This window comes from Callorhinus ursinus, unplaced genomic scaffold (genome assembly GCF_003265705.2).
Source record: "Callorhinus ursinus isolate GAN/ISIS: 27379988/994484 unplaced genomic scaffold, GSC_fseal_2.0 scaffold6, whole genome shotgun sequence".
NCBI lineage: Eukaryota > Metazoa > Chordata > Mammalia > Carnivora > Otariidae > Callorhinus > Callorhinus ursinus.
This window is the reverse complement of record NW_027397068.1, coordinates 6,211,454-6,225,903: the sequence shown is the minus strand read 5'-3', so window position 1 is coordinate 6,225,903 and position 14,450 is coordinate 6,211,454. Positions and strand designations below refer to the sequence as shown.

At 36.8% G+C, this 14,450-nt stretch overlaps 1 protein-coding gene across 11 annotated transcripts in view; it reads left to right on the top strand.

Annotated features, from left to right (window-relative positions):
• The window catches only part of SNAP91 (synaptosome associated protein 91), a 147,226-nt gene that overhangs the window by 125,236 nt on the left and 7,540 nt on the right, over nucleotides 1-14,450 (top strand). For 9 of the 11 annotated variants that reach the window (XM_073893573.1, XM_073893575.1, XM_073893576.1 and 6 more), the window contains 2 exons: nucleotides 11,197-11,280; nucleotides 11,924-12,028. In XM_073893573.1, the coding sequence (XP_073749674.1) occupies nucleotides 11,197-11,280; nucleotides 11,924-12,028 (189 nt within the window). The remainder of the gene's footprint in view (nucleotides 1-11,196; nucleotides 11,281-11,923; nucleotides 12,029-14,450) is intronic. The other 2 variants (XM_073893579.1, XM_073893578.1) reach the window with 1 other exon arrangement.

The following is a 14,450-nucleotide window of genomic DNA, read 5'->3' as shown; positions in this document are numbered from 1 at the left end:
CTCACACTATTCTCTAAGGCTTTCTTGATGCCATCTCTCCTTGTTGCCTGAATTAATTCCTAACTATCACCACCAACCCCAGCCAAACACATGGAAGTAAATTAATATAAATTAGAATATAAACACTTTAGATGCCATTAAAAGTAATCATGCTCCACAAATTAAATACTTGAATTTTAGAATTTAAAATGTTTTCTTTTAAATAACTTGATAAATAGTAATGTTTTATATATAAACAGTTTTATTACAGTTTAATAAATAAAAATAAGTTTAAACCAATCGGAAAAAGACCTTTTAAACTAAAATTTACCACTAAACAATACTGATAGTATTAATCGAATTACAATTTATACCATAGTTTCTATAAGAAAAAACATTCTGCGCTCAGTATTGAGTTTTCAAAACCTCTAGTCTCCTTACCCAACCCCATGGTTGTTAGTTAGAATGAAGGAAATTTAAGGTCTAATATTCTCTGCCTTTGGTGAGCTCAAAGTCTGAAAGATCTTAATTTTAAGGCATAATTTCTAACAAATAACCAATGAGAAAATTGCCTATTGTATCTAGGTATTTATCTCTTTAAATATTTCTTTGGATTATCTTAAAACAGTGTTTAAGATGACCATGTTTGGCTATAAAATAAGGAGTTCCGTTTTAATTTTACAAAGGATACTTAGTAAAAAACTATATATCTCTTAAACTGACCTATGCCTAGGACGACCATATAATTTATTGGCCAAACCAGGACTCATTTTGAGGGTGAAAGGAGCATAATTGTTACCCTGGACCTCAAGTGTTTACCTGTAGCTGGTGGCCCAGAGAAATGCCGAGACCATAAGCAGATAGTTCTCTGTCTTAGGGGGCTGCACTGCGTTCTCAGAAACAGAAACATTGAGAGCTACTATCTTGTTGGGGATAGAGGGAAAGAGAGTTAATAAATGTAAATAGAATCCCTAAAGAAAGAAAGGGCTTCTTTAGAACTGATCTTATAAATCTCTGAATACCACATATTGACATCAAATCTCACAATTTATATTATCATTACCAAATTAAAGGAACTAATTTTCCTATTCTCTTCTATGCAAACTTAGAGAGGCACCATGTGTTCTGAGAAGTTTATACTTTAGTGGTGTCACCCTTATCAGCAGGATAATCTTTTCATTGCTTTTTTTTTTAAGATTTTTTTTTTATTTATTTGAGAGAGAGAGAATGAGAGATAGCACGAGAGGGAAGAGGGTCAGAGGGAGAAGCAGACTCCCCGCTGAGCAGGGAGCCCGATGCGGGACTCAATCCTGGGACTCCAGGATCATGACCCGAGCTGAAGGCAGTCGCTTAACCAACTGAGCCACCCAGGCGCCCCTTTTAATTGGTTTTTAACAGGTTGATTTCAGAACAGTCATGGTGATAGGTGCTAACAGAATCTAAGGTAGACTGGAGGAAAGGCTGGTGAGAATATGGGTATTTGGCAAATCAAATGTAGGCTTAAAACAAAAAGTGGTTGAGAGCCTGAACTGAAGGTGGAAAGGAAGACAAAAAAGAAAATTTCAGGTAGAATCCACACTACTGGTGATCATTGTGAATGAAGCCAGAAGGCAGTGGTTGTCCAGGTTTCCTTATGGGGCAGTTCACTAAGCAATGAGGCCATTTAACCAGGAAGCAGACAAAGGAGAACTACTTTAAAAATAGTATTCAGGGACCCCTGGGTGGCTCAGTTCATTAAGCATACAACTCTTGATTTTGGCTCACATCATGATATCAGGATCGTAAGATGTAGCCCCACATTGGCCTCTGCACTGGGTGTGGAGCCTGCTTAAGATTCCCTCCTCGCTCTTCCCCTCCTCTTTCTCTCTCTCAAAAAAAAAAAAAAAATATATGATTAAGTTGGAGAGCTTACTTGGTCAACACATTTCCTGAGATCAAGACTGTAACCATACAAGGTTGGGAATTTATCAGATATTTAACAGCTGTTTTGCTTCTTCAGGACAGCAAGGCCACTAATTATCTGATTGGCAGGCACCATCACTGAGAATGAGATTAATATTCTCATTGTTTTTAAAACTCCAAAACTCCTTATTTTTATTTATGAAGCAGAAGGCTTTAAGTTGTTTGTAATTAAACTCGAGAGGAACAGACATTATGCTTTAGCATAAAGTATCCACAACAGCTGTGGAAAGAAACTAGAACAACAGAAATAATTTATCAGGAGGGCAGAGTTAACGTGTAGTTCTGTTTCTTTTGTTTATTTTCCTTGACATTTTAGGCAACAATATAAAGGCGGTCAAATGCAGAGTTATTTTATCTTTGTTAAGATAAAGTCTTAGATGCAGTCTATGTAAATTCACTGCCCTTTATCCCATTAACTGCAAAGCTCTTCTTTAACAAAGCTCTGGCTTTGCTTTTACTTAGAGAAATTATTCTGGCTTAATTCTGTAAGAAGGCCTCTGGCTTCTTCCCTCCAGCCAGTTCTTTCATAAAAGGTCTCTTCTACTTTCCTATTCCTTAAAATATGTTTGAGTCTTCTTTTCTAAGAATATTCAAGAAAAAGAAGAGAGATGACTGACATAAGACTTTGCCTCAGAAGCAGCAAAGCAGTGTTTCCATATTTCCTGGTAATCTGTAGACCTCTCCTTTCAAATAGGAGATGAAAGGGCAGGTGTGAGGATGAGCATCCTTCTGCTGCCTTTTAGTTTGTCCTGATAGACAAGAGCTGAGGTTACTTTTCCCAGTTTCTTTCAAATTTCCCTCAGTTGCTGTTTGGAGGTGCAGCTATAGAATTTGTCAGCGCAGAACTCAAGTTAGATCTAAAAATTGTTAACAGGACTTGAACCCTTGAAATATGTCTGCTGGCAGGGCTCAGTTGTCATGGCCATCAAGGACCCTGTGTTTCCACGGCTACTTCTTCCTGTTTTCCAGTGCACAACAGACCTCTTAAGTTTTCATCAGACAAACTGGGAAGATACTTGAAATTCAGAAATATATGCATTTGGCAAGAGACCACAGAATCCACAATTTTTTCCCTAAAAACAACATTTTCATATGCCTACAGAAGAAACATTCAGTTGAACATTGAAAAAGAAAACAAAAAAAAATTAGGATAAATAATATTTGGGGAGTAAATTATTAAGAGTTAATCTATTTGGGCAAAATAGCAAACTAGACTATCTTTAAAATATTTGACCCATTTATTTGCTCAGGAATTTCTACAAGTTCATTTCATTTTGATAACTAGTAAAAACCTTTTTTCTTTCATATCCTGAAGTTCTAATGATAACAATTCTGGTAAATAATACAGTTATCACTGTATGATACAATCCTGGTAAATGATAGGATTCTGGGTCTGGTGAATAGTCTACCACCTAACCTATTGAAATGATGAGTAAAGAGTGAATCTGAAAATATAAGACCTGTAGCATAGGGGAGGAAAAATAACTTGCCCTCTAACTTTCTGAATTCTTGGCTGAGACTCCTATAAAGAAAGACAGGTTAGCAAGAGAAAAACAGTTTATTAATATGTATATCTCATATATATATATGTATATGTATATATATGTACGTATGTATGTATAGGGGAGCTACCCAGGAAAACATGAGTAACTCCACAAGGTAGCCTAAGCCACTGACTTCAGCACCATCTTCAGCTGAAGACAAAAGCAAGCAAGCTGTTCAGTGGCCAGGAGGGGGAAATTACCAGGAAAAGCAGGGTAATTGAAAGGTAAGATTTGTTTTGTAGATTTCAGGCAGTGTCTTCTCCATTGATAAGATCCTCTTGTGATTTAGTCAACCTTCTCTTCCTGCTACAGTGGGAGAGATCCTTACAAACGGAAATTTCCAGAGATTTCCTTTGTAATATAAATGTCCCTTACAGAAGTTTAACTTCTACTCTGTTTTCAGAACTTCTCCTGCATCTGCTGTTTCTCAAAATAATATTATGTCAAAGAGGCGTACTTAGGGATGGCATATTCTGCTACCCTTCAATATGTTCTCTTTTTTTATTTTTTGAGATAAAATTTACATAAACACTAAATTCGCCATCTTCACAATTTTAAAGTGTACAGTTTAGTGATTTTCAGTACATCTGCAATGTTGTAAAACCATCACTATTATTTAATTCCAGAGTATCTCCATCACCCCAAAAAGAAACACAGTCCCTTTTCAGTTTCCTCCTCTCCCTATACCCTAGCACTGAATAATTTACTCTGTTCCTATAGATTTGTCTATTCTGGGTATTCAATATCAACAGACTCCTGTAATATGGAGGGTTTTGTGCCAGGCTTCTTTCACTTAGCACAGTGTTTTCAAGGTTATCCATGCTGTAGCATGTATCAGTACTTCATTCCTTTTTATGGCTGAGTAATCCATGGTTTGAATATACCACTTCATCAACTGATGGGCATTTGTGTTGTTTCCACTTTTTGGCTATTATGAAAAATACTTCTATTATTTGTATAGAAGTTTGTGTGTGAGTATATGTCCTCAGTTGTCTTGGGCATATACCTAGGAATGGAATTGTTGGCTCATGAGTAACCCTCTGTTGAGCTTTTTGAGGAACTGCCAAACCTTCCCACAGCAGCCAATTCATTTTACATACCCACCAGCAATATGTAAGATATCATTTGTGGTTGTGATATGCATTTCCCTAATGACAAATGATGTTGACCATTTTTTCATGTGCTTCTTAGCCATTAGTATATCTTTTTTTTTTTTTTTTTGAGAAATGTCTTCATATCCTTTGCCCATTTTATGTTTGGATTGTCTTTTTATTGTTGAGTTCTAAGAGATCTTTATGTACTCTGGATACTAGATACTTATTAAATACATGATTTGCAAATATTTTCTCGCATTCTATGAGTTGTCTTTTTATTTTCTTGATAGTGTCGTTTGATAAATTTGATAAACTTTGATAAACTCCAGCTTATCTATTTCTGTTTTTGTTGCTTGGTGCTCTTGGTGTCATATTTAAGAAACCATTGCCTAATCCAAGGTCTTGAAGATTTACACTTATGTTTCCTTCCAAGAGTTGTATAATTTTATCTCTTACATTAGCTCTTTCACTATTTTAGACTCATTTTCATATGTGGTGTGACATAGGGGTCCAAATTTATTATTTTGCATGTGGAAATCCAGTTTTCCCAAAAACATTTATTAAAAAACTATTCTTATTGGTCTTGGCATCCTTGTCAAAAATCAATTGACCATAGGTGTATGGATTTATTTCCAGACTCTTTATTCTGTTGTACTGATTTATATGTCTGTCCTTATGCCAGACATTGTTTTGATGTAGCTTTGTAGTAAATTTTGAATGCAGGAAGTGTAAGTCCTCCAAATTTGTTCTTCTTTTTCAAGATTGTTTTGGCTATTCTGGATCTCTTGCATTTCCATATAAACTTTAGGTTCCAGTTGTCCATTTTTCCAAAAGAAGATGAAATTTTAATAGGGATTGTACTACATCTATAAAGCAATTAGGAAATATTGCCATCTTAATAATAAGTTTTCTAATCCTTGGACACAGGATGTCTATCTAAGTTTTGGATGTCAGCAGTGCTTTAACAAATTGTTTAACAATATCTCAACAAGTCTTGCCCTTTTTTTGTTTGTTTATGTTTTTTTTTAGTAATCTCTATGCCCAACATGGGGCTTGAACCCACAAATCTGACATCACTCTTCCAACTCAGCCAGCCAGGTGCCCCAAGTCTTATATTTTTTTTTCTTAATTTTATTTCTAAGTATTTTACTTTTAGTGCTACTGTAAATGAATTGTAATTGTATTTTTTGATTGTTCATTGATAGTGAACACTACACTGAGTTTTGTATATTGATGTTATATCATGCAACTTTGCTGAACTTGTTTATTAGTTCTGATGGTCTCTTTTGTATATAAATTCCTAAGGATTTTCTATATATAAGGTGATGTCATCTACAAATAGAGATTGTTTAATTTCTTTTTTTCTTTCTGGCTGCTGTTTCTTTCTTTCTTACCTGATTGCCACAACTAGAACTTCCATTACATCTTTGTCTTGTTCTTAAGGAGAAAGCTTTTAGTCATTCACCGTTAAGTACAATGATAACCATGTGTTCTTTGCAGATGTCTTTTTTCAGGTTGAGGAATTCCCTCATAATCTTAGTGTGTTGAGTGGTGTTTGTTTGTTTTGTCATGAAAGGGTGTTGGATTTTGTCAAATGCTTTTTCTGCATCTAGTAACATGATTATGTGGGGTTTTTTCTTTTATTCTGTTAATATGTATTACATTGAGCAAACTTTACATTTCCGGGATAAATCTCACTTGGTCATGGTATATAATTCTTTTAATATGCTTCTGGATTTGGTATGCTAGTATTTTGTCAAGAATTTTTGCATCAGTGTTCATAAAGGATATTGGTCTGTAGTCTTCTTCTAATGTCCTTGTCTGGCTTTGGTATCAGGGCAATACTGGCATCAAAGAATAATTAGAAAGTGTTCTCCCACTTTTTTTTTTTCTTTTTTTGTATGCTTGAGAAGGATTGATATTAATTCTTCATTATACACTTAATAGGATTCACCAGTGAAGCCATCAGGTTCTGGGCTTTTCTGTGGTAGAAGTTTTTTATTGTTGACTATATTGCCTATGCTGTACTTTTTTTATAACTAGAAGTTTGTACCTCCTGACCCCCTTCATCTATTTTGCTCATCCCTGCCCACCTCCCCTCTGGCAACTACCAGTTATTCATATGTAAGAATCTGTGTTTTTGTTTGTTCATTTGGTTTGGTTTTTAGATTTCATATTTAAGAGAAATCATGGGGTATTTGTCTTTCTCTGATTTATTTCACTTAGCAGATACCCTTTAAGTCCATCCATGTTGTCACAGAGGGCAAGATCTTTCTTCTTTATGGATGTATAATATTCCATTTCATAAGTATTCCACATCTTCTTTATCCATTCATCTCTTGATGGATGCTTAGGTTGTTTCCATATCTTGGCTATTGTAAATAATACTGTAATAAACATAGGGATGTGTGTATCTTTTTGAATTCGTGTTTTCATTTTCTTTGGATAAATAGTAGTGGAATCACTGGATCATATGATATTTCTACTTTTAATTTTCTGAGGAACCTACATACTGTTTTCCACAGTGACTGCACCCATTTACATTCCCACCAACAGCACATGAGGGTTCCCCTTTCTCCACACCCTCACCAACACTTGTTATCTCTTGTCTTTTTTATATTAGCCATTCTGACAGGTGTGAGGTGAGATCTCATTACAGTTTTAATTTGCATTTTCCTGATGGTAAGTGGTGTCGAGCGTCTTTTCGTGTGTCTGTTCACTGTCTGTAGGTCTTCTTTGGAAAAATGTCTATTCAGGTCCTCTGCCCATTTTTTAATCAGATTGGTTTTTTTGGTGTTGAGTTGTGTAAGTTCTTTCTATATTTTGAGTATTAATCCCTTATTAGATATGTTATTTGCAAATATCTTCTCTCACTCACTAGGTTGCTTTTTGTTTTGTTGATTTTGATTTTTTTTTTTTTTTTGGTGTAGTCTCAAGTTTATTTTTACTTTTGTTTCTCTTGCCTGAAGAGACATATCCATAAATATGTTCCTAAGGCCAATATCCAAGAGATTGCTGCTTATGCTTTCTTTTAGGAGTTTTATGGTCTCAGGTCTCACATTTAGGTCTTTAATCCATTTGAGTTTATTTTTGTGAATGATATAGGACAGCGGTCCAGTTTCATTCTTTTGCATGTAGCTGTCCAGTTTTCACAACACCATTTATTAAAAACACTGTCTTTTCCCCATTGTATATTCTTGCCTCCTTTGTAATAGATTAATTTCTGGTTTATTTCTGGGGTCTCTGTTCTCTTCCATTGATCTGCGTATCTCTGTATCTGTTTTTGTGTCAGTGCAATACTGTTTTGATTACTGTAGCTTTGTAGTGTATCTTGAAATCTGGAATTATGGTACCTCCAGTCTTGTTCTTATTTCTCAAGATTGCTTTGCCTATTTGATGTCTTTTGTAGTTCCATACAAATTTTAGTATGATTTGTTCTAGTTCTGTGAAAAATACTATTAGTTTTTTATAAGAATTGCATTGAATCTGTAGATGGCTTTAAGTATTATGGACATTTTAATAATATTAATCCTTCCAATCCATGAGCAAGGTCTATCTTTCCGTGTGTTTATATCTTCTTCAATTTCTTTCATCAATGTCTTACTGTTTTCAGAGAATAGATCTTTCACTTCCTTGATTAAATTTATTCCCAGATATTTTCTTCTTTCTGGTGCAACTGTTTTCTTAATTTCTCTTTCTGATACTTCATTATTAGTTTAGGGAAATGCAACAGATCTGTGTATTGAGTTTGTATGCTGTGACTTTACTGAATTCATTTATCAGTTCTAATGTGTTTTGGTGGGGTCTTTAGGGTTTTCTCTGTATAGTATCATATTTTCTACAAATGCTAAGTGTTTTGCTTCTCTCTTACCAATCTGAACACCTTTTATTTCTTTTTATTGTCTGGTTGCTGCAGCTAGGATGTTCAGTACTATGTTGAATAAAAGTGATGAGAGTGGACATCCTTTTCTTGCTCCTGATCTTAGAGAAAAAGCCTTCAGTTTTTCACCATTTAGTATGATGTTAGCTGTAGGTTTTTCATATATGGTCTTTATTGTATATATTATATATATGTATGTATGTATATATTCTATATATGTATGTATGTATATTATGTATATTCCCTCTAAACTTACTTTGTTGAGAGTTTTTATCAACAGGTACTATATTTTATCAAATGCTTTTTCTACAGCTATTGAAATTATCATATGGTTTAGGGCTTTTTTGATTACTGATGGAAGTTTTTTGATTACTGATACAGTCTTTTTCTTTACATCTATTTAGATTTTTTTTTTAATTTTATTTATTTATTTGAGAGAGAGAGAATGGGAGATAGAGAGCACGAGAGGGAAGAGGGTTAGAGGGAGAAGCAGACTCCCTGCTGAGCAGGGAGCCCAATGTGGGACTCAATCTCGGGACTCCAGGACCATGACCTGAGCCGAAGGCGGTCGCTTAACCAGCTGAGCCACCCAGGCGCCCCTCTATTTAGATTTTTTATGACTTATTCAATCAGTTTTTGTTGTTTGTCTCTACTCCCATATTTATTAGTTCCTTCTTCTGCTTACCTTGGGTTTAGTTTGTTTCCTTTTTTCTAGTACCTCAATGTAGAAGTTTAGGTTATTGATTTGAGATCTTTCTCCTGCATATGGGCTATATGTTCTTGTTTCTTTGTATGCCTTAGAATATTTTTGTTGAAACCTAGACATTTTGAATATTATAATGTGGCAACTCTAGAGATCAGATTCTACCCCTTCTCCACAGGTTTGTTTTGGTTACTTTTTTGTAGTTGTTGTTTTTTTTTTTGTTGAGTGACCATTCTGAACTAATTCTGTAGTCTCTGTTCTTTATTATGTGTGACCATTAAGGTCTCTGCTCCTTTAGCTAAGTGGTCAGCTAATGATTAGATAACTACTCCTGAAATTCCTTGAACCAGAATATCTCCCAGTCTTTGTAGAGGGGCTTCGAGTTGTGTTGAGGCATGTCTTCAGAGTCAACCAGGCAGTTTGCCACTCTGCCTTAGTGATCACCATCACATACTGCTTGCTCAAAGCCTCAGGGTCAGCTAGAGGCCTTCTCATGTCTTTCCTGAGCATGCACATGCATGTGCATGAACTTCTGAATTCCCAGGAGTATGTCTGAGCTTTTTAAACTCTTAATCCCCCAAACATCTCCTTCTCCAGACTTTCCTCCAAGCTTTTTGTTTAGTCTACTATTTGCCCTGTTATCCATTGCTTCAGACAGCAACAACTGAGACATTTGCCTGTAAACGTTTTCCACAAGTGGCTTCAGGTAACAACTTTAGCACTAGGTGCTTTCCCAGTTTGGTGAGACAAAGACAAGCCTTTTGGGCCAGTCTTTCCAGGGAGCCACCCAGACAAGACAAAATAAAGAATTCAATATATTCTACTCCCTCTGGTACTATTACTAAGAATGTAAGCTGTTATTTTCAAGACTACAGCTGAGCTGGAGAACAGTGGATGACACTAGGGTAAGTTAAGATGCCACAAAGCTCACTATTCTTGTCAAGATCCAGCTGATTTCCTTGAGTAAGTACTTTCTTGGTTGCTGCAAGCTTTGTTGGTTTCCAGAGTTCTAAAATAGTTGGTTCTAATAGATTTTGACTGTTTTTCCACTGATTTTATGGACTAGGGAGAGTTTCAGAGTTCCTTCACCATTTTTGCTGACATCACTATAGTATTTTCTTTTTTCATTAGGATTTTGCTTTAATGGTTAAGTTAAGTTTAAGAGATTGCAGTAGGGTTAGTTTTAAACATAAGAGAAATATTAGGGGCCCGTTGTATGACTGAAAACTGTCAAACCTGTACCTGAAATGGGATATTTGTGCTTTGTTATGTGTAGTCTTCTAAATGCTTCCTAAAACTTGAAATTAATTTTGGCTCTTGTGCAAATGTATAGCAGTCAAAAAGTCAGAGAGAAGTATAATACAGCAAAGGAGAATCTAAAAATGGGGGAGGGGGCAAGGGGCACCTGGGTGGCTTAGTTGGTTAAGTGTCGGACTCTTGATTTCAGCTCAGGTCATGATCTCAGGGTTGTGAGATCAAGCCCCGCAGTGCTGGGCATGGAACCTGCTTAAGATTCTCTCTCTCTCTGTCCCTCTGCCCCTCCCCCACTCTTAAAACACACACATAATAAAAATGGGGGCAAATAGAAACCAAGCACTGATATGTAAATGAAGACACATTCTTTAGATGTCTACCCCAGTACCTGTAGGAAGATATAATGATAGGAAAAGACAAGCTTGGAGAAATTTGACTCATTTACAGTGAGGGTAGAGGAGAAGCTTATAAGGAGGTAGAGAGGAAGCCCAGTGCTGTCAGTAGGCTGCAAGCTGGGGAGCCCAAATAGCACCATAGCCATGAACATCAAGTTAGTAACCTTGTTCATATCACTGGCATGGTGCTAGAGCCATTTTTTAAAATTTAAACTGAAATATTTTTCTTTACATAGCCACACATATTTAAAGGGGCATACATTTTAAAATTATATTCTGTCATTTTAAAACCAAATTATGTTGGTTCTTTTTGTTTGTTGTTGGTGGTGTGTGTGTGTGTGTGTGTGTGTGTGTGTGTGTGTGTTTTGTGGGGTTTTTTTGGTAGCAAGGAGCTGTACCTCCAGCCAGTTCGGTTCCTCCTGTTGCCGGGGCCCCGTCTGTTGGACAGCCTGGAGCAGGGTTTGGAATGGTGAGTGGCCACCTGTGCTAGAAATTGTAATTGACATTTCTGAGGCCTTTGCCAAATCCCAGATTAACAAATACAGCTACAGAATATAATTCTGCCCCAAATGCTGTAATGTATAACTTAAAAAATTAAGTCATCTGTATTAGACATTAAGAAGTCTACACATGACGTGATAAAGTCAGCTATAAAATACTTAAATTCTGTCATCAAAATAATTTCTGTAGCATATAGTTTTGTCATTTGGGGAGTAATATTTACCAAACACATTCTTAGCTCAATCATCAAAATCAACTCTTAATCACTGTACTTGGACTTTCCACTTACCACTTTTATCACTAGCAAATTTTAGGGCCAGAGTCCATAAATAAACAAGGTTTTATCTCTTCAGAATTAGGCTCACAGAAGACAAATAATCACCAGCAAAGCCTGGTTGGGAAAAGGATGCCACGTAGCCAGCCAGGCTTCTACTATACCTCGGTGATTCTCTGCCCTCTGTCAGCCTCACAGCACCCATCATTCAAAATTACAAGTTATACTTTCTCACAGACCTGCTTTCCTCACAGATTTTCAGAAACATTGAAGACTTAAGTGTCAGGCATTCCCCTAGTGGATTCCACTCATGCTGTGAACTGCTCTTCCCTTTCAGCCTCCTGCTGGGACGGGCATGCCCATGATGCCTCAGCAGCCAGTCATGTTTGCACAGCCCATGATGAGGCCACCCTTTGGAGCTGCGGCTGTACCTGGCACACAGGTCAGTTTTTTTTAATGTCCTTAAAATAATGACATTATAAAACTGCCATGTGGCAAACTCTTTAAAAATGTTTTTACCTAAGATAATTCTCATATCTGTTTCTGCAGAAGTAAAGGAGGAGGACCCCTGGGTGGCTCAGATGGTTAAGCTTCTGCCTTCAGCTCAGGTCATGATCCCAGGGTCCTGGGATTGAGTCCACATCGGGGTCCCCGCTCAGCAGAGGGAGGCTGCTTCTCCCTCTGCCTGTCTCTCTCTCTCTCTCTCTCCCACTCATGAATAAATAAATAAAATCTTTAAAAAAAAAAAAAAAGTAAAGGGTGAACATGGGAGACAGATTAGCAATAGTGTGAGGTTTGGAGGAAAATGATAGAAGTAACTCACTCTCCTAAGTCCCTCCATTCCTCTCCTACTTAATTCAGAATAGTTCCTGAGGACAACTAGACATTTAAAGTATCTGTGCATTTATTTCAGAAAAATGAGTACTTCTGATCCAGAGTTTTATCATGTGTTCCCAGAACTAGCTAAACTCAAGGTTAGGGACTCCCTCCTCCAGGCTGTCAGTTGTGCCCAAGAATTGTGAGGCTAACAGCAACAGGTTTGCCAAACTGCAGAGTCTAAGGGAGCAGTCCCTACAAGACTACGTGCACCTCAGACACCAGCCACAGTTTGGGAGTCCCAAGAGCTACCCCTTCACTTCAGACCAGCTGCCTACAGATTTGAAGGTTCTCAATATCTTAGAACAACTTACAGAACTCAGGAAAGCATGAAATTTATTGCAGTTTTATTATAGTGAAAGGATACAAATTAGATCTAGCCAAAAGAAGAGATGTATAGGGTGAAGTCTGGAACTGGGAGGGTTCTAAGCATGATGCTTTTTTGTCCTCAAGGATGTGTTACTCACCTGACATCAATGTGTAGCAATATACGTGCAGTGATGCCAACCCAGGAAGCTCACCTGCACTTCAGTGTGCAGACTTTTTATTGAAGTTGCCTTATGTAGGAATGATCGATTGAATTATTGCACATGTGGTTGAACTCACTCTCCAACCCCCCCAACTTCACTCAAAGTCAGGGTGATATCATGTTCCCCCAAGACCTGATGCTCTCATCACATTGTTGGTCTTTCTGGTTGGCTAGTCCCCACCCTCAGTCCTCTTGTTAACATAAACTATCAGGTGTGGTTCCAAGAACCCACTTTGAATAACAAAGGCATTCCTGTTACTCAGGAAATTCTGAAGGTTTAGAGGTTGCCTACCAGGATCCAGGACAGAGGACAAACCTCCCTTTAGATGAGGCCAAATTTCTTACTACCAAGATGGTAAAACACATACACTTTGTTGAAATGTTTTGCTGCCAATAGTGATAGTCATGTTGATGAGTAACCAGTTCTTGATTCCTTTTGTATATTGCCTGGCCAAGGTGGAGGTATAGGTTTTTACCATGAGAAACTGACATGGATGGAGTCAGAACACCATGTTATGACTTTACTAGCACCGTGCCCAGCAAACCAAAACAAAAAGCTCAAATATATTACAATGGTATCAGTAAATGGTTTCACTTCTATAATATTTTTTTAAAGATTTATTTTTTATTTTGAGAGGAGGGAGCAGGGGGAGGGGCAGAGGGAAAGAATCTCAAATAGACCACCTGCTGCACAGGACTCGATCTCCCAACCCCGAGATCATGACCTCAGCTGAAATCAAGAGTCAGATGCTCAACCGACTGAGCCACCCAGGTGCCCCACTTCTGTGATATTTTAACTCACCAAATGGATGTTTATATTGTTATCCATACGATTCCTACTTTGAACTTTCTGAGTATACTTTAATCCCTTTTGCTTCCTTTAATCATCTCCAAAATCTATTATCTGCCTCTTCCCAAATTTCACTTTCAGCTTCTTTAACCCTTCAAAAGCCACAGTGACCAGAAGAGAGAATGGTGGGTGTTCAAAGAGATAAATTTAGAATGTGAGAAACCCTAGCCTTCAAGGCTATACTCAAAGCACTGGCTTCATGAGTAATTTTCTAGTCTGCTCTGAGACTAATGAACTCTGCCTCATATTGTTTCTGAGGGGAGTGAGGAAGGTTTAGGGGGTAATAGTTGGGCTTAAATTTAATCTAGACATATTTAAATTCTAAGAAGGATCTCATTTATTATGAATGTTTCCTTGATGGTTGAATACATCTATGATTATTTAACACCTTTTTGAAAAAAGGCAGGACATTTCTATTTTTATTAACTTGAAAGAAGAATCTTAAGATTTTAAAAACCTTATTGTATTTTATGTGCTAAAAGCTTTAGAAATAAATTAACACAATTTTATTAAAGTAGCTGTTTTTCTTGCATGATACCAGTGTTACATAGCATCAGTTTACTTAATTCAAAGAATAAAAAATAGATAATATGATGAAAATAGTGTTTT